The sequence below is a fragment of the Trachypithecus francoisi genome, unplaced genomic scaffold (genome assembly GCF_009764315.1).
Source record: "Trachypithecus francoisi isolate TF-2019V2 unplaced genomic scaffold, Tfra_2.0 Lachesis_group1, whole genome shotgun sequence".
NCBI classification, from domain to species: domain Eukaryota; kingdom Metazoa; phylum Chordata; class Mammalia; order Primates; family Cercopithecidae; genus Trachypithecus; species Trachypithecus francoisi.
In genome coordinates this window covers 3,189,107-3,215,634 of record NW_022681454.1, presented here as the reverse complement: position 1 = coordinate 3,215,634, position 26,528 = coordinate 3,189,107, and the positions used below count along the sequence as shown (strand labels likewise).

At 44.0% G+C, this 26,528-nt stretch overlaps 1 protein-coding gene across 2 annotated transcripts in view; it reads right to left on the bottom strand.

Moving 5' to 3' along the window:
• The window catches only part of HTT (huntingtin), a 166,732-nt gene that overhangs the window by 121,233 nt on the left and 18,971 nt on the right, over positions 1 to 26,528 (bottom strand). The window contains exons 3-10 of one of the 2 annotated variants that reach the window (XM_033213566.1): positions 18,905 to 19,025; positions 14,888 to 14,947; positions 13,343 to 13,422; positions 11,069 to 11,207; positions 6,241 to 6,382; positions 5,418 to 5,596; positions 1,610 to 1,814; positions 90 to 137 (exon numbers count right to left, since the gene is read on the bottom strand). In XM_033213566.1, coding sequence (XP_033069457.1) covers positions 90 to 137; positions 1,610 to 1,814; positions 5,418 to 5,596; positions 6,241 to 6,382; positions 11,069 to 11,207; positions 13,343 to 13,422; positions 14,888 to 14,947; positions 18,905 to 19,025 — 974 coding nt within the window. The remainder of the gene's footprint in view (positions 1 to 89; positions 138 to 1,609; positions 1,815 to 5,417; positions 5,597 to 6,240; positions 6,383 to 11,068; positions 11,208 to 13,342; positions 13,423 to 14,887; positions 14,948 to 18,904; positions 19,026 to 26,528) is intronic. The other variant, XM_033213567.1, reaches the window with a different exon arrangement.

The window sequence follows — 26,528 nt, the reverse complement described above, 5'->3', positions numbered from 1 at the left end:
GTATTACAAGAAATACAAGATACATTACATTACAGAAATACAAGGAAATCAGTAAGATTCAACACAAGACTGATTTCTGAAATAATCACCTTTTTGTTTTCTTGAAAGGACAGGGCTGCATGAGGAACCCCCTCCAGCTGTCAATCACAGAAAGTGACAGATAAAGTAACAAGCTGATAAAATCTAGAAGAAACGTGAAAATCTTCAAACAGCTTGATTCAACTTTAAAACTAGAGAAAATGTGAACGTATTTCCACAGGAAGCACTTAACATCGCAGTTCAACATTTTAATTTCAATATGAAAATTACATTAACATTCAAATATATAGTTCTAAAGATATGATCTAAGAAGTCAATAAAGCTAAGATAAATTGCATTTTAAAAGCCAAATTAAAAGTATTAGAAATCTCAGATTATTTGGTAGACTAACAAGTATAACTTTTCATGAGCGATGAGTATTTCCACTCACTATTTGTAAGGCGTGCATTCCATACAGAAAAAGATTCTTCAGTGTAAAGGACAGGAAACAAGGCAGATTAATATTTCCTGCTCACGGTTCTGGCAAATATTTATGCTCACACGAGGCAGCAACGAGACTTCAGTCAGGTTCTCTCTAATGTGGATGCTGTGAGTAAAGGCCACGCTGCACGCGCAGTGCACTACACCGACCACGCTGCAGTGGCCTAGGAGAGGCCAGAGTCGGCAAAAGCTTATCCATAGCCTGCTAGGCACCAGACCCAGTGGCAGAGGCTGGGATTCAGAGATTCCCACCCACTCCAGCTCCCAAAGGCAGCTCTCATGCCAGAAAGGACCCACTAAGCTCACTGCTCCAGGGCAGCACTGCATGGTGGGACAGGGCCCAGCCCCAAGCACAGGGAGAGGAGCCGACTGGGCAGTGGAGGCAGACACAGAGCTGGGGACAGAGGGATTTTCTAAAGTCGGGCCAGGAAGGAACTCTCAGATCCCTCTGACGACTTACAGTTGCCATTTCTGGCAAATTAACACAAGGATCCTAGAACTATTTTCCCTACTGTTTTCATTTCTCAGCAACTGAAACGCCACAGGAGGCAGTCAAGGTAGAGAAAGAATCAGGAGGAGGGGCTTTAAATGTGTGGCCTCATTTTGCCACCTAACCTTCTAAACTGTAATTCTCTGATTTTTAAATTTTGTTGAGACAGCATCTTGTTCTGTCACCAGGCTGCAGTGCAGCTGCCATCACAACTCACTGCAGCCTCAACATTTTGGGCTTAAGCAATCCTACCACCTCAGCCTCCAAAGCAGCTGGGACTATAGGCATGTGCCGCCATGCCCAGTTTTTGGTTTTTTTTTTTTTTTTTTTTTTTTTTTGGAGAGACAGGGTCTCACTTGGTCAGGCTGTCTCAAACTCCTGGGCTGAAGTGATCCTTCCAAAGTGCTGAAATTTCAGGCGTGAGCCACCACACCCAGTCCAACTCCCCTATTTATAAAATAAAGATGAAATCTGTATTATAAGTTTTGGCAAGGAAGATGCAATGCAGACTGCTTAGCACAGGGCAGGCCCATCATCAATAGAGGGTAACTAGAATCACTGAAAAGTTAATTGTAAGAGGAGACCTTACTAATAACTTGCCTATAAGTTCCACAATACTCCCACTACGGCTTCGGCCACCAGACTCCTCCTTAGCAGCGGTGAGCTGCCCAATGCCCCCCACTGTGGTCAGGGCTTGCAGAAGCTCGGGGGGAGGCGTTCTGAAGAGCTGCTGCAACAGCTCCAGGGCTCCGGTCACAACATTGTGGTCTTGGTGCTGTGTATGATGTAACGTCAGTTCATAAACCTAGAAACAGAGAAACACAGGTGTTCTGGTCAGAGTTTATAAAATGCATCCTAAGCTTCACTTTTTTTTTTTTTTTAACAGGACTTCGTTGGCAAAGTTTACACCTTAATTTCTCCCCCTAAATATTTCCCTATCACTTTTACCAATGTGATCATTACCTTCCATGATTTTTTCATTGTTATATTCATTCCTTAAAAATAAATGGAGCACTTCCACTAGAGAAGCAGCATGAGAATGAAGATCTCTATTTCCCAAAACTGGTGACTAGGAAAGGGAAAATAAAGTCCAACATACACTGAGGGAAGAGTTAGCTTGACACACATTTAAAAATCAAAAAACACTATTATGAGTGCCACTGAGAAAGAGCTACCAGACATTTTAAAGGCAGTATGCCAGGCCGGGCGCGGTGGCTCACGCCTGTAATCCCAGCACTTTGGGAGGCCAAGACGGGCGGATCACGAGGTCAGGAGATCAAGACCAGCCTGGTGAACACGGTGAAACCCCATCTCTACTAAAAAAATATAAAAAACTAGCCAGGCGAGGTGGCGGGCGCCTGTAGTCCCAGCTACTTGGGAGGCTGAGGCAGAAGAATGGCGTAAACCTGGGAGGCGGAGCTTGCAGTGAGCTGAGATCCGGCCACTGCACTCCAGCCTGGGTGACAGAGTAAGACTCCACCTCAAAAAAAAAAAAAAAAAGGCAATATGCCATATTTATCAGCACTTTCAGTACTATATCACAGTGCTCCCCAACCTTTCTGGCACCAGAGACTGGTTTCATGGGAGACAATTTTTCCACAGGGCCAGGGGGTGGTTTCAAGATGAGACTGTTCTACCTCAGATCATCAGGCAGTAGACTCTCATAAGGAGCACACAACCTAGATCCCTTACATGTGCTGTTCACAATAGGGTTTGCACTATGAGAATCTAATGCTGCCACTGACCTGACGGGAGGCGGAGCTCAGGTGGGAATGCCATCTCACCTGCTGCTCACCTCCTGCTGGGCAGCCCGGCTCCTAACAGGCCATGGACCAGTACCGCTCCGCAGCGTGGGGGCTGGGGACCCCTGCTACATCACATTATATGAACATAATGAATTTATTCTTTTTCCCTTTCATTAGAGTTGCCAGATAAAATACAAGGGCACCCAGTTAAATTTAAATTGTAAAGATACAAAACAACAAATAATTTTGTAGTGTAAGTATGTCCCACGTGATTTGGAATATACTTACATCATACAATTACTCATAATTTATCTGAAGTTCTAACTTCACTGGCATCCTGTATTTTTATTTGCTATTTGCCAACCCTATCTTCAGTATTATAAAATACATATGTTTCTTTTTTTAAAAATCAGACAGTGTAGAAGAGTATAAAGTAAAAAGTCTCACTTTCAGCTCCTCTGATGGTAACTTCTATACCCCTGAATCCCAGGTCATCAAACTACAGTGCACAGGTCAGGTCTGGCCCGCACCTGCTTTTGTACATCTAGTTTCACTGGAACACAGCCACATTTATGGGCTGCCTGTGGCTGCTTTCGTGCTACAAAGGTAGTGGGGACTAGTTGCCACAGACTTGGAATGGCCTGCAAGACTGAAAATATTTACTATCTGGCCCTTTACACAAAACATTTGTGGGTACCTGCTCTAGGTAATCAGCTTATACCTTGACTTCTTAAGCCATCTATTTTGAACAAAGAATCTCCTGGTTCCTCTCAATGTAACAAGGAAATCAGCACCCACATTTCCTTCACCTCATCTGTCGCCTCCTAAATTCTGTTAGCAACAGCACTGCTTTCAAACTTAGAAGACAAACAATCTGGTTTCTCAATAAATGAACTCTAAGGGGAAAACAAATTCGGATGGAGGGGAACCAGTTGATCAAAGAGATGTACAATCCTTATCAACCGATTTTATTTATATGCTGATTCCAAAAGAGTAGAGAGAAAAATTGACAACGAGTTAGTGGGTATTGATGTAGGAAATGTTTAATATTTTCAGGTCTAACAATGGCACTGTTTTGTGACATTGTTTTGGAGTTTCGTTTTGTTTTTTTGAGACAGAATCTTGTTCCATCAACCAGGCTGGAGTGCAGTGGTACAATCATGGCTCACTACAGCCTCAACCTTCCAGGCTCATGTGATCCTCCCGTCTCAGCCTCCCAAGTAGCTGGGACTACAGGCATGCACACCACACTTGGCTGATTTTGTTTTTTTTTTTTTTTTTTAAAGACATGGGGTTTCACCATGTTTCCCAGGCTGGTCTCAAACTCCTAGGCTCAAGTGATCTGCCCGCCTTGGCCTCCCAAAGTTCTGGGACTACAGGCATGAGCCACTGCGCCTGACCATCATTAAGTTTTAAAAATAAAAAAGAGTCCTCATCTATAGAGATACTGAAATACTTATAGATGAAGTAAGAGGATGATTTCGGTTTGCTTCCAAATAATTTTAAAAAAGGGAGAAGTAGGATTATAAATGAAATATAACTGGTCATGACTTGATACTTTTGCATGTATGGAATTCTCAATATAAAGCCAGCTTAAAAAAAAAAAAAAAACAGGTAAGGTAAAGATGAAATAAACTATATTTTAAATGTATTATTACCATGGCTACACCCTTTTTACTCAACAAAATATTCAGCAGTGTTTTTTGTGAAGGAAATATAATTAAATGTCATATCCCATGAGACTCTGCTTTTATTCTGTAAAATAACCAAAGGGCAGCTGGTTGGAATAGAACTCTCAGTCCTAATACTTTCTTAGAGTTCACTCTTGCTCAGCTGCTTATCAATAAGCAGCACTTACACGGCCTTCACATGTGCCAGGAAGCATTCTAAGCACTTCACAAACACTACCTAACTCAGTGCTTAAATTATTAGCATTATCTTCAATTCATGATTCTATGCAAGAATCATTTTAAGTCACTTACAATTTTTTATCCTACAAAATTTAGCTAAATGGCACATATTAAGCACAATAAAAGCCCTGACCTAACATTTTAGGTAAAGTTCAAAAAATCCAATTGCTTAAAATGAGGCTGCATTGTTACACAGTTAGTGAAAGTAACCTGAGTAAGCATGCTACAAAGAACTGAAGTCAACTGCCAATCACAGTACTTTAGAATTACTGCAGGGTTTCTCTGCATCGGAAAGAGAAGTTCCAACATTTTGTTCTGACACCCCAAAGGACCACGTCCCCACCTCCCTGAGGGGGCATACCACCCTGCCTCGACCAGTGCACCCAGCCACAGGCTCCACGGGGCAGAGGCTGCAGCAGAAATACTCACCACGGGATCCCCAGCACCTACCCCAGAGCCGAGCACACAGTGGGTGCTCAATCAGTATTTACTGGGTGGATGAACACATATAGTGACCTCTGGTTTTAGAAACAGAGCGGCACCTGAAGAGGCATCACCTGCATCTGACTCACAGTGACAATGACATACAGAGGGAAGGCAGCTAGAGGTCAGCACCTAGGGCTGGAACCGAGCAGCACAGCTCCAGAGTCCATACCTCTAACCCTTGGTTCTGCCGCTTGTCTTCCAAAGTAATCAGTTCTTCGAATGTCAGTTGTTCACATGCAGGGCCTAGAGTAAACCCTGTGCTCCTACCTGGACAAGCTGCTCTGCAGAAGGAGAGACCTCCATTTCTTTCCGTGTCACTCCGAAGCTGCCTTTCAGGCTTGTATCCTTGACCTGCTGCTGCAGCAAGGGCACCAAATACCTCAGGGTGAGCAGCACGCCAAGAATCAGTAGGGTGGAGTGTTCCTCCTCGACAGGAACCAGTAAGCCTGCGGGGGCAGCAGCAAGATATCTTAACATCCAACTCACTGTTTGCAGATTCCCCGCTTAATTTGTTAAAAAAGAAGAGACCCTGAGAGATCAATATGGCACAAACATGACCGTGAACGAGTACAGCATGAGGCCCACTGGGAGTGGCTACACACCCATATCCTTGGCTTAGCAGGGTCCTTTCCAGTGAGCCTCACTGCCTTTGAAAGTCAGGTCGTTATTTCATATCACGAGTCCAATGCTCACTTCAGCATTTGCCAGTGTTCATTTCCACAGTTACCCAAACAATAGGAGAAACTGTCAACTGACTATAGAGAACCCACAGGGACCTGAGGCACAGTCCCAAGCCTCACAGACTCACCGTAGTCAGGGCTGGCACAGATGGAGGACTAGGCCCTGGGTGGCAGGCAGGGCTCACACCAGCCCACACCCACTGCCCAGCTAGGTGTCCCTGGGCATGGCTGCATCTGCAGGGTCACAGAGACCCATGCGTGCTCACAGCAGCCCCAATGCAGTTCACATTCAGTCAACCAGTGCCAAATAGCCTGGTCTAGAAGCTGAGGGATCATCTGATTTTAATTATTTCAAAGGTCTATCATGAGTACATGCTGGAGACCCTTCCACTTGTATGCCTCCACCTTACCTAAGAGCACATTTAGTAGCCAGCTATAGAAATACTGTGTCCTTCTTGAGTGCTGGCAGATGCTCACTGCTGATCCAGCAGCTGTCCGCCGAATGGTGGGGGAGCTTGACTTCAGGTTTGCTATGAAGGCCTTTAACAAAACCTATAGAAGCAAAAGTCCAAGCAGATAAAAGATGAAGCTTCTATGAAGCTTACCATGCATTCCATAAAACTTAACTTGAATTAGAAGTTTCCAATTCTTGCAAAGTATATACAGTTTGAGGCTTTTCCTATAGCTGAACTGAAGTAGCCCGAATTTGGGACACTCAAGAGCAGTTCACAGACACGTGCACTCTATTTGCTTCTTTATAATCTTCACTCAGGGGACTGCTCAGCATCCGTGTCCTCTCTGCAGGGGTGGAGGCCTCAATTCTAGATACACTCTGCCCACAGTATTTGGGGACAATTAAAAAAAAAATCAACAAATGACAAAGTTAAGGAGAAAAGAGTACCAGCCAACTACAGTAATGCCCCACCCTAAGAGATGGCTTGTAAAAGTCCTGCTAATGTCACAAAGTTCTCAGGACTGGAACGTCTTCAACCGGAAACATCTGCAATTGAACTGGACATGACAGCACGCTACCCACAACTGTTCTCCTGAGAAATTAGGGAATACTTTCTCACTGGGCCTCTAGGACAATCCAAAGGAGAAACTGCTATAATTCTAATGATAATCTTGATAAAAATATCCTAAAACTGAAAAGGGGTGACCCATCTAGTCACAGTATCTTGGTGACTATGTTACTTAGGAACATCCATTTCCCATTATTCAAAACTATGCTCTGAGCCATGACTTGATTCCAATCATTGTTCAGCATGCACTGAGCAATCACTATGAGTCGGGGACCCTGTCGGAGCTATGTCTAGGCAAACAAGCAGTAAACTAGTAACGGACATCTGATTTATAACAAGTTTCTCTGCCACAGCGTGGTTAGCATCCTCTGTTTCTCAGAGGCTTATCGACTCCCAGGGAATTTACGAGACCTCTGGACACTGTTAGGCACATGATGAGATGCCAGCCACAGGACTCCCCCACCCCAGCCACAGGACTTCTCCCCACCCCAGCCACAGCTCCCCCCTCCACCCACCGAGCCACAGGACTCCCCCACCCCAGCCACAGGACTCCCCCACCCCAGCCACAGGACTCCCCCACCCCAGCCACAGGACTTCTCCCCACCCCAGCCACAGGACTTCTCCCTACTCCAGCCACAGGACTTCCCCCCACCCCAGCCACAGGACTCCCCCACCCCAGCCACAGGACTCCCCCACCCCAGCCACAGGACTTCCCCCCACCCCAGACACAGGACTTCTCCCCACTCCAGCCACAGGACTTCTCCCCACCCCAGCCACAGGACTCCCCCACCCCAGCCACAGGACTTCCCCCCACCCCAGCCACAGGACTTCCCCCCACCCCAGCCACAGGACTTCCCCCCACCCCAGCCACAGGACTTCCCCCCACCCCAGCCACAGGACTCCCCCACCCCAGCCACAGGACTTCCCCCCACCCCAGCCACAGGACTTCCCCCAACCCGGCCACAGGACTTCTCCCCACCCCAGCCACACCTCCCCCCGACCCACCGAGCCACAGGACTCCCCCAGTGGCTTACTGCCTCCAATTTCTCCCTGAAAAACCACCTGGAGAATAAAGTAGAATTATCTCTGACAAATTTTTTTAGCTGCAAGAAAAGATATTCACATCTTAAAAAACTACTTCGGCCAGGTGCAGCGGCTCACGCCTGTAATCCCAGCACTTTGGGAGGCTTAAGCGGGTAGATCACTTGAGGTCAGGAGTTCAAGACCAACCTGGCCAACATGGTGAAACCCCGTCTCTACTAAAAATACAAACATTAGCCAGGCATGGTGGTACACACCTGCAGTCCCAGCTACTTGAGAAGCTGAGGCACAAGAATCGCTTGAACCTCGGAGGCAGAGGCTGCAGTGAGCCAAGATTGTGCCACTGCACTCTAGCCTAGGTGACAGAGCAAGACTGTGTCTCAAAAAAAAAAAAAAAAAATCATTCTATTGGTCCAAATATACAAGCATAATGAGAGCTACTCATTATTATGATGAGTCGGCACACAGTGAGCTTAAATAGTTTGGAATAATAAAGAATAAAATTTAGTCTGAGAGCTCCAAGGGGCCTCCTCAGGTCTAATCTCTACAATCCCAAGAATCCCTTCTCCAAGGCAGCTAACAGGAGGCCCCCAGGCCATGCCACAACTCTTCAAACAGGGAGGAGGTACACACTGTATTTTAGACTAGATAGCTCCAGTTCTCAACACATGCACAACATACCTTTAAGAGTACTTCAAAAAGGAAGAGATGTATTAATCATTAAACTTCAGAGCCAAGGGTACTTTAAGGAATGGAAATTAAAATCATAATGTGATTCCAGAAAATACCCATCAGGAAGGCTAAAAGTAAAAGCATCAGCAATTCCAAGTGCTAGCGAGGACCAGAGCTCCTGGAGTCCCCGTACACAGCGCCAAAGGGTGAGCTGGTACAAGCACTCAGGAAAGCTATTTGGCAGTTTCTGCTGCAGCTGACATGCACACACCCTATCACCCAACAACTCCACCTCTAGCTGTGTATGATGGAAACCTGCACATGTGTTCCAAAAGACACACCTATAGTGTGAAAGTAAAAATGTCTAAAATTGAAAAAAAAAAAAACAAAAATAGCGGAAGCATGTTATTTAGAAATGTGGAAGTTGCCAGGTGCAGTGGCTCATGCCTGTATCCCAGCACTTTGGGAGGCTGAGGTGGGCGGATCACCTGAGGTCAGGAGTTCGAGAGCAGCCTGACCAATCTGGAGAAACCCCATCTCTACTAAAAATACAAATTAGCCGAGCGTGGTAGTGCACGCCTGTAATCCCAGCTACTCAGGAGGTTGAGGCAGGAGAATCGCTTGAATCCGGAAGGCGGAGGTTGTGGTGAGCCAAGATCACGTCATTGCACTCCAGCCTGGGCAACAAGAGCAAAACTCCATCTCAAAAAAGAAAGAAAGAAAGAAAGAAATGTGGAAGTAAATATTGGAAGAAACACTAAGAGTTATGTTTGCCTCTAAGACATAAGGATTAAGAGAAAAAGTAGGAAGGGAACTACTATCTTTGTTTATAATCCTGTTGGTACTATTGAATTTCACTGATAATACCTTTGTTTTGTTTTGTTTTGTTTTTAAGAAATGGCATCTTGTTTTGCCACCCATCCTGGAGTGTGGTGGCACAATCACAGCTCAGTATAGCCTCGAACTCCAACTCCTGGGCTCAAGCAATCCTCCTGCCTCAGTCTCCTGAGTAGCTAGGACCACAAGCACATGCCATCATGCCCAGCTAACTTTTTTCATGTTTTAGCGATAGAGTCTCACTATGTTACCCAGGCTGGTCTCAAACTCCTGGCCTCAAGCAATCCTACCTTAGCCTCCCATGTAGCTACAATTACAGGCACAAGCTACTGTACCAGGCTCTTGATAACAAATCTGAATAAAGCAGAGAGGTAGCAGAATAGATTTTTTTAAATACCTAAGGTTCAGGAAGGAAGTAATTAATGGACTCTATGTTCAACAAAGTGTTAGCATCATCATACTCAAATGGTGATCGAAATCATGAAAATGATGAGAACTAAGAGTACAAAAATACCATCTATCATCTGAGCTCTGACAGCCAGAGATATCACAGAGGGAACTGCCTTCATCAGAGCCCAGTGTACGGACGGGCAGACTGGCGCTGTGGAGCTCTCACAGCCTCTGACCACAAAGGAGACCTACTCCCATTCCAAAGAGATGGTAATAAAAATAACAGCAAGCAGCAGCTACCATTTACTGAGCATGATGAATTACCACGCTAAATTCTTTAGATTCATGATCGCCCTTCGTCATTCCAAAATCCCATGACTAGTTTGAATATCTCCTTAGTATTAACAAGAAAACTTCAAAGCTGAGAGAAAAAACATGAGAGCAGCTAACAGTTTATTCCAAGTCATTCAGCTAATAAGAGCAGTAGCAGCTAACATCTGAGCCCTTCCTGTGGGCGACTATGCTACACTCTAACACATATTCATTTATTTCACTCTCAGAATTGCCCGATATGGGTCCCATTAAGGCTTATTTTTCAGAATATGAAGGAAATGGCTTAGAGCTGTTGGGTAGTTTGCCTAGAGGAAAAGAACCAGTAAAGCGGACAGAATTCTAATCCAAGTCCATCTGATTCCACTCTACCCACTGTGAATCATCACCTTCCAAGAGGGCCACTTGGGCTCAAACCCAGGACTGACCCACCAAAAAGGAAGAGACTAGGAACCCCGTAATCTGTAGAGCGTGTGACAGGGTCACTATTTCTGGACATTATAAACAAACACTAAAGTGAGTTTGAAGGTGGTTTGTTGGAATGCACAACAGGGAGCCAACAGGCCCTGATAGCTGCAGGACGTTCAGACCCACAAGGCCTCGTCAGTGAGCTTTCTCCTACCTGCAGTCCTGGCACAGCCATCTTTCCACAGCTAGTACAGTCACTCTAGTACACCGAAAACCAATCTGCTCTGGAAATATGCCTTCTGAACGTGCATCTATAAACCATCTCCCAATTCAACTCTTCACCCCACAGTAAGAAATCAGAAGTGGAAAGAAGTCTTTAGGTGCCTCAAAAATAACACAAATGATGGTAGTCTACATTACGACATACAACATACTCTAAGAAGCACTCCCACATGACTCCCTGTTCAGAAGCCTCAACCGTCCACAGACTCACTCACAGCGTCACCCGCATGTTTGTGATCTGAGGCAACAATCGTACCTTAATTTCATTGTCATTTGCAAAATTGCCGAAAGAAGCCATAATTTTGGGAACAGCTGCAGCCAAGGTCTCCTGGACTGATTCCTCGGGTCTCTTGCTTGTTCGACTTAGGCACGGCAGAAGGTTCACCAGGTAAGGCCTGTGTATGCAAAAGAACGCAAGTCATTCCTCCAGTTCTCCTTCAGGAGAAATAGAAGCAATTCGTTCCCTGTTAGGGAAAAGCCAGTTTCATATGCCAAACGGTCCCTAATGGGGATGGGCAAAGCTCAGCTGAAAGAACGGGAGAATGAAATGTGAATGAAGCTCAAGTGTCGGGATAATCCTTCATTTCTCTTATGATCACCGAGGATCTAAAAGGCTGGGTTTAAAAATTATTTGCAGTAAATCATAATACTTTTTAAAATACTCATTTTTTCAACTTTTTATTTATTTATTTTTTTAATTTTTTTTTGAGAAGGAGTCTCGCTCTGTCGCCCAGGCTGGAGTGCAGTGACGCGATCTCGGCTCACTGCAAGCTCCGCCTCCCAGGTTCATGCCATTCTCCTGCCTCAGCCTCCCGAGTAACTGGGACTACAGGCACCGCCACCTCGCCCGGCTAATTTTTTTTTGTATTTTTAGTAGAGACGGGGTTTCACTGTGTTACCTAGGATGGTCTTGATCTCCTGACCTCGTGACCCGCCCATCTCAGCCTCCCAAAGTGCTGGGATTACAGGCGTGAGCCACCACGCCCTGCCAAAATACTCATTTTTAATTAGAAAATAATAGTGTAAGAAAATACCATTTTAAAAACAAAAACTTTTTAATGGAAATAAAGCTTTCCTGAAAAAGGAGAATTATAAATGGTGTCATGAGGGGAGAAGAAAAGCACAATGTGTAGGACACAGAGCAGTGAGTCACAGATCACAAGAATTCACCCAACAAACACAGTGACAGGGCAGGCCAGGTGCGAGGTGCCAGGAGTGGTGCAGCCCTGCCCTCTAGTGGCAGAGCCTGGCAACAAGCAGGGCCTCAGAGGGCAGTGACCACACCACCAGGCTCCTGGGACAGGGAAAGACAGGGAGGCTAGGGAAACCTCCCTAAGGAAATGACTGTTTTGCTGAGAACTGAGGGGAATAAACAAAACAAACAAACCATCAGGAGGAAGAAAAACGGGCACAAGAGTTTAAATAAGGGAATGACAAGACCCAATTATATTCTTTAAGGTCACTTTGGCTGCTATGTGGAGAACCTGGATGTGTTACTTCAGAAATATAACACATTTTTTGAAATGACAGTAAAAGAAAAAAGACTACACAAAAAGAAATTTCCTTAGTGATTATACCTCTGCACCCATATAAGCTTTTTTTTGTTTTTTGTTTTTTTGAGACAGGTCTCACTCTGTTGCCCAGGCTGGAGCGCAGTGATGTGATCTTGGCCCAACACAACCTCCACCTCCCAGGCTCAAGTGATCCTCCTACCTCAGCCTCTCGAGTAGCTGTGACTACAGGCATGCACCACCATGCCCGGCTAATTTTTGTATTTTTTGTAGAGGTGGGGTTTCACCATATTGCCTAGTCTGGATCAAGCCATTCACCTGCCTTGGCCTCCTGAAGTGCTGGGGTTACAGGTATGAGCCACTACACCCGACCCATATAAGATTCTTACTGAAACTCAGTTCATCCTAATAGTGAGGGTTTAGACCACGTTCCCAGTGACTCAGGATGGAGCTGAGGGTCTATGGGACATCAGCATCAGCTTGTATTGCAGGTTAAGGAGGAGGGAGCTGATGAAAAGTAGTCCTACTTTTGTTTCTCAATCCGTTAAGACACAATTGTTTTGACTAGACAAAACTATTCACAGTGAAACAACCATATTTTTAACTCACGTAATAGACAAATGGATATTTTGCTATAACTCCTACAGTCAGCAATAATGAAACTGGTACCTCAACCTTCAACAATTTGGCAAGAATCATTTAAGCAAGTACTATGTGCAGACACTGTTACTGCTGTTTAGGCTGCAACAGAGCGTAAGGCAGTAAGCCCCCTGCTGTCCTGGGGCACACATCCCGTAAGTCTCTTGGGGGAGGGGGATAGAAAATGAACAAGCACACAGACAGACTGTACGCAACACTTTCTGACACGGATTAGTGCTACGACGGAACATAAACAGGGCGAGGCCGACTGCCATGTGGAGGGGCAGAGCAGATTTCTGAAATGACATCTGAGCTGAGACATAAAGGATCAGTAGCAGCTGGCCCCCAACAAAAATCAACGTCCAGAATGTACAACTTACCTGCATTTCTGAGGCCGAACCAGGTGAGCCAGCTCGGCAAACCTCCACAGGGCAGCACGCAAACTCCGAGGGGCACCATTCTGAGGGGGTGCAATGAGTGTCGCATTAAGAGTCACACACACTAGTCACCAAGAGGGTTGCATAGAAACGAAGCATTTTCTTTCATTGTTACTTTCTATTTTTAGAGAAAAGGCCATTTAAATGCATAAAACATCTGGTAACTACTTTAAGATCTAGCGGGCTTTAATTATAAAGACATAAAGTTAGTTACCATTTTTAATTCCCATCTCATCTAATAAAAAGTAACCTTTTGAGAAAAGTAAAGCAAGAGTCTAGCAAACAGCATTTCCTCCTAGCTGTTAATTATTGAATAAAGATGAAATTCCACACATGCTGCTCAACAGAGTGAAGTTTGTTCAGTGATGGAAATAAGGGCCCAAGACCTGGTATTCGATAGCACAGAGGAGGGATTATAGACAATAAGATATAGTCAATAATTTTTTTTTTTTTGAGACAGGGTCTCACTTGCTCGCCCAGGCTGAAGGGCAGTGGCATAATCTCAGCTCACTGTAGATTCAACCTTCCAGGCTCCATTTATCCTCCCACCTCCACCTCCCAAGTAACTGGGACTATAGTTGTGCACCACCGCACCTAGCTCATTTCTGTACAGACAGCGTTTTGCCATGTTGCCCATGCTGGTCTCAAACTCCTGGTCTCAAGCAATCCACCTGCCTCAGCTTCCTAAAGTGCTGGGACTACAGGTGCGAGCCACCACACCCGGACTGATTTTATTTCACTTTTTTTTTTTTGAGATGAAGTCTCACTTTGTTGCCCAGGCTGGAGTGCAGTGGCGTGATCACAGCTCAATGCAACCTCCACCACCCAGGTTCAAGTGATTCTCCCACCTCAGCCTCCCGAGTAGCTGGGATTACAGGCGCCCGCCACCACGACCAGCTAATTTTTGTATTTTTAGTAGAGACGGGGTTTCTCCATATTGGCCAGGCTGGTCTCGAACTCCTGATCTCAGGTGATCGCCAGCCTCAGCCTCCCAAAATGCTGGGATTACAGGCATGAGCCACCGTGCCCTGACTATTTTAGTTATTTTAAAATGTACAATCAGGCCCGGTGCGGTGGCTCACACCCGTAATCCCAGCACTTTGGGAGGCCGAGGTGGGTGGATCACCTGAGGTCAGGAGTTTCAGACCAGCCCAAAGTTTGCTTGAACTTGGGAGGCGGAGGCTGCAGTGAGCCAAGATCATGCCACTGCCCTCCAGCCTGGATGAAAAAGCAAGACTCTATCTGAAAATTAAAATAAAATAAAATAAAATAAGTAAAAGAGTGTAAGTGGAGTGTTTGTAACACAAAGGATAAATGCTTGAGGGGATGGATAGTCAACTTTCCATGATGTGATTATGTATCATATACCTGTATCAAAATATCTCATATACCTCACAAATATATACACTTACATGTACCTACAAAATATGTATACCTATAAAAATTTAACATTTAAGACATTTTTAAAAAAAGAAAAGCAGGGCCCACCTTTTTAATTTCTTTATAGAGCTCGAGCTGCAACCTTGGAAGATTAGAATCCATCAGAGCCTACAACAAAACACAAGAGATTTATTTATGGAAGACACATCCCAGCACCAGTTCTAAAATGAGCTAGAAGGAAACTAAGATTTCAATTTTGGGGCAAAGCAAAACATAATAGCAACTAAATTAAGAACATATTCATTACGAAAGAAAGAAGCAAATAGATGCAGGAAGTTACTGAATAAACTAGATACAGGTCATTCACTTAAACAGAAAAACGGAAAGAAAAACAATGTAACGTTCACTACCATCAAATACTACATAACATCAAAATTAAAATGGGAGATGGTTCAAATATAATAAATCCTGGCTGGCGGGGTGGCTCATGCCTGTAATCCCAGCACTTTGGAAGGCTGAGGCGGGCAGATCACCTGAGGTTAGGAGTTTGAGACCAGCCTGACCAACATGGAAAAACCCCGTCTCTACCAAAAAATACAAAAATTATCGGGCGTGGTGGTGGGTGCCCGTAATCCTAGCTACTCAAGAGGCTGAAACAGGAGAACTGCTTGAACCCGGGAGGCGGAGGTTGTGGTGAGCCAAGATCACACCATTGCACTCCAGCCTGGGCAACAAGAGCAAAACTCTATCTCAAAAAAAAAAAAAAAGTATATGTATATAATTTTTATTTTTGTATATAAATCCTAAAGCCCCTGGAGTAAATCTTCAATCTTCACTAGCAGAACATTCTGTTGGATGACACAGGCTCAGACGGTGCCCTGGACATCTGCAGGGTCCCAGGCACTGTGGGTATACTTAGAAAACCACAGACCCGCACTCTGGCCCAGAACACTCTCGAGGCCGAGTCCCGCATGCCTTCTGCAGGTGTGGCCCCTCCTCACCGTCAGGTATGCCCATGGTCCCCTGTCCCCCTGACCCAGAGCCCACGGCCAGCTGGGGCCCCATGTTCCTCACAGCACATCTCTCAACCCTCCTTGCTCACTTGTGAGGCTAAACCAGAAATTATGTCCACATGGTCAACTTCAAGCCAGTAACGATGCTAACGGCACAAAGTCCACATTAGGAAAGGGTTTCTCAAGCTAGGGGACAGGACGGGGAAGACTTTGGTGCCCCACTCTCACCCATGGGAGCCTTCTCTTCCAAATGCTTGCCCACCCAAGAGGGAGGAAGCTGTGCCAAACATCAGTCGATGATCTCTTTGATCGTGGTATGGACAGTCGATATAAATGGACTGAGGTGTATCTTAGTAAAACTTGTGGGTTAACCTACTGGGTCAGCAAGCTTGAAAAGCAAAACCAGATCACATTCTGGGAAATTCTGAGGGGTAACAACATCTCAGAAATGTTTAAATCCTGATCCTGTTGTTGAATTTGTCCTGAAAGTCCTTAAATGAGCAAAGCGAATGGGACATTTATTTAAACACTACTTCTTAAATAAAACTAGAAGCCTTATCAAACCTTGATTTAGCTTTACAAATGTTTTGTAAACAAATACCAAGCTTACTTTATAAGAGAAAACTAAAACTCGGCCCCTCCTAAGAGCAGGGAATGGGCTCTCACAATCTACGCCATTCGCTGGGTGATGGCAGCGCGCCCCTGGCCTCTTCCCTCTTGCCCCTGCTTCTGCAGACACACAGGTGACTGCCTCTCCTCACAGCCCTGCCACCATCCTGGCTCGAGGCCCCGCACTCCTGCTGGGCCTACTCACTCCCACCTGGACTCCCTCCCACCTCTGTCCTCCTCAATCCCACGTCCTTACCAGGTCACTCTTCCTACATGATACACTCCCCCAACCACATCAAAAGTCTTCAAGAGCCCCTAATTCTCCACCCAACAAGGTACAACCCCTTGACCTGACCCTCAGGGTGTCCCACTCTCTGGCAGCATAAGATGGGTTCCCCCTCCTCTCAGCCTCCACAGCTTCCTGGCACCCCTCGAACCAAGAGGCAGCGATGATTAAGAAGGTCTCCAATCTACCCTTTCACCTATTGACTATTGTCTCCAGGAAGCCTTCCCTGCCTCCCTAGACAGAAATTACTTCGGCCTCCTGACGGTGGTGATTTGTCAGTGCCTCACAGAACGGAGACTTTATGCCACATATGAAGTTCTTGCTGGACATACATGCTTCACCGCCTGAGACGAACCTACTTGAGGGAGGCGTGCTGCCAGGCTATGTCAGATACCCAGTGCATTTCTCTGCATTTTCTTGGGCTAAGTAGAACCTGGTTCTCACCATACACACACAGCCACACTCATGAGAAGACAAAGTCTAGGACCTGAAGACTAAGTGACCATGCCTGTGCTCCCTACACCTGGCCTGGGGTCACACGTGCTCTCCCACGCCTGCCCCTCCTCTGCCACAGTGAGAGCAAACCTAGCCAGATCCTGATCCCACTGCCAGCCCACTGGGCCTGGCAACTGCGTCAACTGAGGAAGCAGGAATCTGAGAGCAGCCAAACCCTGCTGCACCAAACTTAAGCAGAAGGGAGAAATGGCTGGAAACAAAGAAGAGGAAATGGGAAAGAAGAAAGGAGACAACCAGGAAGAGCACCTGAGGCCTAAAACCACAACCCAGGGCCATGGCCTACAGCCCTCAGACACACCAAGCCACTGTGTCCAGCAATCCCTAGGAAAAGATGAAGGAGGTTTAAAAAAGAACAATACTGACACGTTAAATGGCCAACATTAGAAGAGTTTCTGGTCAAATTGTTTTCTCTGCCCTCTTAACGTCCCATTTGCCGTGAACCAAGGCAACCTGGGATAGTCCTCTTTTTAGATTTTCTGACTCTGAGGACCAAATATCAAGAACTGAAACATCAAGGGCCAGGCACAGTGGCTCACACCTGTGATCCCAGCACTTTGTGAAACCAAGGAGGGAGGATTACTTGAGCCCAGGTGTTCAAGACCAGCCTGGGCAACCTGGCGAGATCCCATACCTACAAATAATTTTTAAAATTAGCTGGGCATGGTGGTGCACGCCTGTAGTCCCAGCTACTCAAGAGGCCAAGCCAGGATGATAGCTTGAGCCCAGTAGCTCAAGGCTGCAGTGAGCCGTGATCAGCCACTGCGCTCCAGCCTGGATGACTGAGCAAGACCCTGTCTCATCCAAAAAAGACGGCCCTGGTCCTGCCAGTGGGAATAACAGAAGCAAGGAAGGATATTTAGGCCTGTAGAAAAGCAAGCTTAACTGGAAGCAGGCCCTAAATACGCTATGGGATGCCATCCGCAGGCAAGTGGTGCCAACGACCAGCAGGCACGGAGAACAAGGTGAAACTGATACGGGTCACCGCATGAGTGAGATGCGAGCAAAGCAGGAATTGCAAGCAGAGAGAGAAGACAGTGACCACTCTAGGGACAAGAGAGGGAGCTAGAATCCTAAGACTCCAGAGAAGCCAGCGTCCTGACCACAGAAAGTGTGATTAGCCAAACAACAAAGTGCTAGCCACAAAGGAAAGATTCCCTGGGCAAAAGGATAGCATGGAATCCATGTGATGGAAAAAGAGAAGCAGTGCCACACCCATCAATCTGGCTGCATAAGAGTGTAAGGATGTCATGATTAATAAGAATACTTCTTACCACTTTGAGGATCCGGTAGTGGCAATTAGTGCATTGAATCCTCACACAGACACACACTCATACACATGCCACAAAAACTTTGATCCCATTTTATAGTTAAGAAAACTGAGACTCATAGAAATGTGGGCATAGCTCTGGCTTCTCTGGTACCTGTAGTGACATTTTCCCAGGAGCATCCAGTGGTCACCATCGGTTCCCTTCATTGACCTAGGCACCATGCAGGCACAAGGGTCAACACAGTTCCTTCTGACCAGGCAGGTGTGGCAAGAAATGCGGGCAGATACCAGAGCACCTCCAAACCACACACCAGAAAGGAAAAAAGTGCAGACATCCTCAGGGGCTCAAAACAGAAGAACACTCAACGATGGCTTCTTCTCTTAGCCTACAACAATGATATTTCTGAGGAGAACACCATCCACACGGTTCTTACTTTGATAACTTTGTTGAGGCATTCGTCAGCCACCATTCTGACATCCGACTCTGCGTCATCACTGCACAGCAGAAAAAGTTCCATAGCGATGCCCAGAAGTTTCTGAAATTCTGGAGAATTTCTAAGCAAAAAAGAAGAGAAACTGTCAAGAGGAGCCTAAGGTGACATGACAATGAAATGTAATGAGGTATCCGGTGTCCTGCATGGAATTCTGGAACAGAAAAGGGACATTACATAGAAATTAAGAAAATCTGAATAAAGTCTGCACTTTAGTTAACAGCACATCGATATTGATTCATTAAACATGAAAATGTCTCACACTAAATTAACATAATAACTGGAGTAACTGGATGTAGGGTATATGAAAACTCTCTTCCCTAATTTTTTTCTATAAATCTAAAAGTATTCCAAAATAAAGTTTATTTTTTTAAAAAAGAAGAGATTGTACTTGTAAGGCAATTCTCATTTTCTCTTTTTAAATTTTCGTTTGAAAACTTCAGATACTTCAATCCCAGAAAACCCGCTGCTCTCTGTCAAAAGTTTACTTTTACTCTTAACCTACGATATTCTTAAAACCTTGAAAATCAGTTCAGCTGTATATCTCTCTTGCCCCTTTTTAATTTTGCTTTCAGTATGGGCCAAAAGATGCCAGATGATCATGGTCACATTGTGTTTTTGTTGTGCTAGATAAACTATCAAAGAGTCACAAAACCTGGAGTTTACTATTCGTAAACTATTTGTAAATGTTTAATTGAAAGAAGCTGTTTAGGCCATCATGCTCCAACTGTCTGAACAAAGCCAAGAGAGAGCTAAACTGATGAGCCACGTCCATGAAACTGACTTCACAGCATTTGGAAGCATCCAAACCAGTAACACAAGGATGTTCTTGAAGTAAGCCCAAGAATAGCAAATCCCAGTAATACAGGGGATGTGCTATTTTTGAAGCATCAAAATGAGATTGCTCTTTCATGATCTCAATCTAACTTACTCTGAAACCAAATCTCCTTGTCTCTTTATCTCTAGGTAAAAATTGCAAACAATGGTTGGAAGATAGCCATGAGCCTAAGAGGCACCAAAGGTCCACATCAGTAATGATCAACAAACTTACAAAAGCATAAAACAAAATGTGCCACTTAGCAATATTTCAGACCTTATCTATGTGGAATACAGCCCTGAATAACGAACTGAGGAAAGGTCTTTGAAAAGCTAGATCATTCCAACACTGTGCTCCAAAGCAGTACTGTCAACAGAAACAGAATGTAAGCTACACTTTTATATTTCCCAGCTGACACATCAAAAGTAAAAAGAAAACAGGCAAGATTTTCATAATATTTCATTTAACCCAATACACCCAAAGTATTATTTCAACATGTAATTAATGTGAAGAAATGATGAAGATACATAACAACATTTTTTACAGCACATCTCAATTCAGACATTAAATTTTGATCAGAAAACTTTACCTGTGATTAGCCTTCATAAAATTCAGTTGAAAAAGTTCATATACCATTTCCAACCACACTTAAAAGTTTTCCAGTAACTAAATATTGATTTTTACATTTAAATCTAATAAAATAGATATAGGGCTAATCAGTTTATTTCTTCTTGAGAGAGCTTTAATAGTTTGTGTGTCTTCCAAGGAACGTATCTATTTCATCTATAAGTTATCAAATTTATTGGCATAAAGTTGTTCATAATATTCCCATATACTCCTTTTTATTATTATTATTTTTTGAGATGGAGTCTCGCTCTGTCACCCAGGCTGGAGTGTAGTGGCGCAATCTCAGCTCACTGCAACCTCTGCCTCTCAGGTTCAAGCAATTCTCCTGCCTCAGCCTCCCAAGTAGCTGGGACTACAGGCGTACGGCACCACGACCAGCTAATTTTTATATTTTTAGTAGAGACGGAGTGTCACCATGTTGGGCAGGCTGGTCTCAAACTCCTGACCTCAGGTGATCTGTCCACCTCGGCCTCCCAAAGTGCTGGGATTACAGGCGTGAGCCACCACACCTGCCTCATATAGTCCTTTTAATATCTATATAATCTATACTACTGTCATCTCCCTCATTCCTGATATTGATAATTTGTGACTTCACTTTTTTTCCTATCAGTCTCATGAATTTATTGATGTTCTTGATGAACTAGCTTTTGGTTTTATTGATTTTCTATGTATTTGTTTTTTATTTTACTGACTTCCGCTCTTATCTCTATGATGTCCACTCTTCTAGTAACTGTTTTTGTTTTTGAGACAGGGTCTCATTCTGTTGCCCAGGGTGGAGCGCAGTGGCACAATCACAGTTCACTGCAGCCTCAACCTCCCAGACTCAGGCAATCCTCCCACCTTAGACTCCTGGTTAGCTGGGACTACAGGCACATGCCACCACACCTGGCTAATTTTCTGTGTTTTTTGTAGATATGGAGTCTCCCTATGCTGCCCAGGCTGGTCTTGAACAGCCAGTCTCAAACAATCCGCCTGCCTCGGCCTCCCAAAGTGGCAGAACTGTAGGCGTGAGCCACTGTACCTGGCCCTTCTGGTAACTCTGGATTCCATTTGCTTGTCATTTTCAAGTTTCCCAAGGTAGAAGCTGGGTCATTGATTTGAAATCTTTCTTTCCTAAAACAGGCATTTAATGCTAGAAATTTCCCTTTACTATACTATAACAGCACCCCACTAGTATAGAAATCTGTTGTTTTCATATCAGGCAATCCAAAAGACTTTCAAATTTCCCTTTTGACATCACTTTTGACCCATGGGTCACTTAGAAATGAGTTTTTCCACATATCTGAGGCTTTTCCAGGTTATCTTTCTATAATACATTCCAACTTAATGATACTGAGGTCAGAAAACACACTCTGGATAATTTGAATGCGTTTAATTTAGAGACTTGTTTTATGGCCCTGCATCTGCTCTATCTTGGCAGACATTCTGTGAGCACTTGAGAGAGTGTCTCTTCTGCTGGTGCCGGGTGGAGTGTCCTGTAAATGCCAATCAGGTTGCATAGGGACGGTGCTGTTCAAGTGTTCTAGATCCAGATATTATGGCTACGTGTTCTACAAATCATTGAGAGAGGCTACTGAAATCGCTATCACTGTGGATTTGTCTGTGTCTACTCGTAGTCGTCAGGCTTTGCTTCGTGTCTTTTAGCTCTGTAGTCAGGTGCATAAACATTTCAGCTTGTTATGCGGGGCTGATGAATGAATCCCCTTCGTTATTATGAAACGACCATCTCATCCTGGGCAGTAGCCTTTGCTCTGAAATCTACTTTGCCTGGTATTAACAGAACCAGTCTAGCTTGCATCTAATTCTTTTAAGCACGGTGAACTTCTTTCTGTTCTGTTACTTGTAGGCTATTTTTGCCTTTACATTTAGAATATGTTTCTTGCAGGCAGCAGCACATACTGGGTCTTACTTTTCCATTCAATCTGAAAAATATCTTTTACATTTAATGTCCTTTTTGACATAACTAGGTTTAAATCAACCATCAAGCTCTTTCTTTCCTTTATTTGCCTCTTCCCCTATTTCTGGCTTCTTTGGGATTCACTATTTTTATGATTCTAATCTCCTTTTTTGGTTCATTAGCTATAACTCCTTGTTGTGCTTTTAGTTGTTGCTTAATTGTTTATACTATGTACCTTTATCACAATCTATCTTGATGATATTATGCCATTTCACATGCAGCATAAATTAGTTTCCTGCAGCTGCTGTAACAAATTACCACAAACTGTGTGGCTTAAAACAAACAAAAAAAATTTATTCTTTCACAGTTTTAGAGACCAGAGTCCAAAATTAGTATCACTGAGCTGAAATTAAGGAACTGGCAGCACCACGTTCCCTCTGGAGTAGGCTCTAAAGGAGAATTGCTCCTACCTCTTCCAGCTTTGGTGGCTACTGCATTCCTTGACTTATAGCTTCATCACTCCAATTTTCAAGGCCAGCACCTTCAAATCTTTCTGTTCTATCTTCACATGGCCTTCTCTGTGTATGTAAAATCTCCCTCTGCCCCCTTTTCATACACATGTGATTGCATTTAGTGCCTACCCAAATCATCCAAGACAGCCCCCTCATCTCAAGATCCTGAATTTAATCACACCACGAAACCATTTTCCTTATAAAGTAATATTTACAGGTTCCAGGGATTAGGACTCATTCTTTTGGGAAAAGAGGGGAACATTATTCTGTCCAGCACAAATACATGTCAATTTCTGCTCTTCCAGCCTTTATGCTATTGTCATACAATTCACTTCTACATGTTATAAACACTGAAATAAATTATTTTTGTTGCAAACAATTAATTTAATCTTTTTAATATTAGGCGGGATCAGAGTAACGAAACGTAGTCTGGGGCTAGGCAGGCAAACCCTTCTGAGTACTCTACCTGCTGCTCTACGAGAGCTGAGGTTTTCCACTCCAACTTGTGTGATTACAAATTCTTCCTGGTCCTGTGTGGGTTTCAGCAGTTGTTCCTTCTAATCCTTTTAAGTGGTTCTACCTGCAGCCCTGGGTCATTTCCTCACGAGCATGTGCTCATCAATACTCAGCTACACACATGAGAGGGTACTAAGAGGGTACTGTGTAGTTCTCCGGAGCTCCCTCTGCAGCTCTCTTCCCTGGCATTCTTCCATACGGGCTCTAGCCACCTTGCATCTCTGGACTCCCAGCTCTGCCTCCTCAACCCAGCAAACCACTGGCTCAGCCTCAGTTTCCTCTCAGTTTTTCCTCTTGCCATGGCCAGGCAGCGATGTAAGGAAATTGTAGGGCTCTCCACATTAATTTTCCTGTGATAACTACTCTTCTTTGCCTGATGCCCAATAACTTGAAAACCGCTGTTACATATATTTTATCCATTTTCAACTATTTCAAGGCAAGAAGATAAATGCTGTCCTTGTTATTCTATCTTAGCTAGAAGCAAAAATCTTTCATTATTTTTTAACTGAATTTTTTAACACATTGTTAATATAAATCCAGTCACAAATATAAATATCTATTGATCAGAAGTGGTGGCTCATGCCTGTAATCTCAGTGCTTTGGGAGGCCAAGGTGGGAGGATCACTTGGGCCCAGGAATTCTAGATCAGCCTGGACAACATAGCAAGATCCCATCTATAAAACATTTAAAAATTAGCCAGGTATAGCAGCACTGCCTAAAGTCCCCCAGGTACTCAAAAGGCTGAGGCAGAAGGATCACTTGCGCCCAGAGGTTCAGGCTGCAGTGGGCTATGATTGTGCAACCGCATTCAGCCTGGGTGACAGTGTAAGACCCTGTCTCTAAAAAAAAATTTTTTTAATAAGAAGTAAAAAAGAAAAAAAAAATCTATGAATGTTAACTAACACTCTCTTGTATAAATGTATCTGGCCAGGTGCAGTGGCTCACGCCTCTAATCCTGACACTTTGGGAGGCCGAGGGTGATGGATCACAAGGTCAGGAGTTCGAGACCAGTCTGGTCAACACAGTGAAACCCCATCTCTCCTAAAAATACAAAAAATTAGCTGGGTGTGGAGGTGTGAGCCTGTATTCCCAACTACTCGGGAGGCTGAGGCAGGAGAATCATGTGAACCCAGGAGGCGGAGGTTGCAGTGAGCTGAGATCGCACTGTTGCACTCTGGCCCAGGCAACAGTGCAAGACCCTGTCTCAATAAATAAATAAATAAATAAATGTATCTTAATTTTTCAATCCCCCTTTTAGTGGTAAGCTATTAAGGTTATTTTTAATTTTCTAATGGGATGAACAGCACTGCACCAATATCATTACACACTTCCCTAGGGTAAGCGCCCTAGGTCAGTCACATAATAATCTAAAGCTTTATGTTTTCCCAAATTGCCTTCTTAGAAGGTTGTATCACCTCTGACAAAAATCTGCATATTCTTAATGTTTGCCAACTTGATAGCTAAAAAAGGTTCTTATTTTTGTTTTAGTCTCAGTCTACTGATTACTAGGGTCCTAATCAGCTTGAGTTGCTATAACAAAATACTACATATAGACTAGGTGTTTTAAACAACAGGCACTTACTCGTCACAGTTCTGGAGGCTGGGAGTCGGAGAACAAAGTGCCGACGGGTTGACAGTCTTTTCTTAATGATTTATAATTGCTCTTTACACAGGCTATTAACCTTTGATCTACATGCTGTCAATACTTTCCCCAAGTTCAATTTACTTTCAATTTTGTTGAAGGTGGATTTTGACATATTGAACTATATTCCAGTTAAAACAGTTTTTTCCTGTATAATGTTAGCCTTCCTCAAACTAAGATTACATTTTTTGAAGAAAGTATTTCATTTTTTCACATTTAGGTAATTAATCAGAATTTTATGCTTGTTTGCAATATGAGGTAGAGATATAATGTTGTCCCAAAGTCAGAGAAATACATCATTTCCCTCATTTCCCTACTAATACAAATATGTTGCACCCATCATAAATCCACACAGATACACATACTCTTCTTTCTGTTCTATACCGGTTCTAATGTCCAATCACTATTTTAATGTCACATATATCGTCTCATCATATTAGCGTTGATTTCTTCTTTTTTTCTTTTATTTTGAGACAGAATTTTGCTCTTGTCACCCAGGCTGGAGTGCAGTGGTGCCATCTAGGCTTACCACAACCTACACCTCCTGGGTTCAAGCCATTCTCCTGCCTCAGCCTCCCAAGTAGCTGGGACTACAGGCGCCTGCCGCCATGCCCGGCTAATTTTTTGCATTTTTAGTAGAGACGGGGTTTCACCATGTTAGCCAGGGTGGTCTCGATCTCCTGACCTCGTGATCCACCCGCCTCGGCCTCCCAAAGTGCTGGGATTACAGGTGTGAGCCACCGCGCCCGGCCTACATGAGGTTTTAAATGACTTCCTACATTGAAAACCTCAGAAGCTGCCATTTATATAACCTCATTGGAGACAAAAATCAGTCTAGCACAAAAGCTATAAAAAAGTTCCAAAGGTTTAATTATATTTTAGGGGAGTTAACAGGAAACAGCGATGATCAGTAAGTTTCCATAAAACATTTATATAAAATATCACCTTCGGCTATATACCCTGAAATCCCTGCAAAGTATAGAGTGTATCCTATGAAATCATGGATAACCTCTGTGATCCCAAAAAATCCTTTTAACATGCTCTTCTGTAGAACAAGAAGCATAATGAACTCTCAGCATTACTCCATAAAAACAAGAGACAGACTAATGTGAAAACCATTAAGTTATTATTTTGATTTAATATGGCAAATAGAACCACAAATCAATCTTAAGATGTCTCAACGTACTTTGCTAATATGTGAATATGAGCCAACATTCCATGAATTCCATTTGAAAATGCTCAAAAGACAAAATGACAAGAATAAAGCCTGATGCACTCAGATTGGAAGAGATCTTGTTTCCTGGGTCAATAAGCTTTCAGAGAGAAATTATATTCTCTGAGACCTGGATGGTGGAAATCAGATGAGTAATCACCAAATGTTTGCCAAGCATTTAGAGTCATTTCACAAAAAAAGTGAAGATGGCCGGGCACAGTGTCTCATGCCTATAATCCCAGCACTTTGGGAGGCTGAGGTGGGCGGATCACGAGGTCAGGAGACCGAGACCATCCTGGCTAACACAGTGAAACCCTGTCTCTACTAAAAATACAAAAATTTG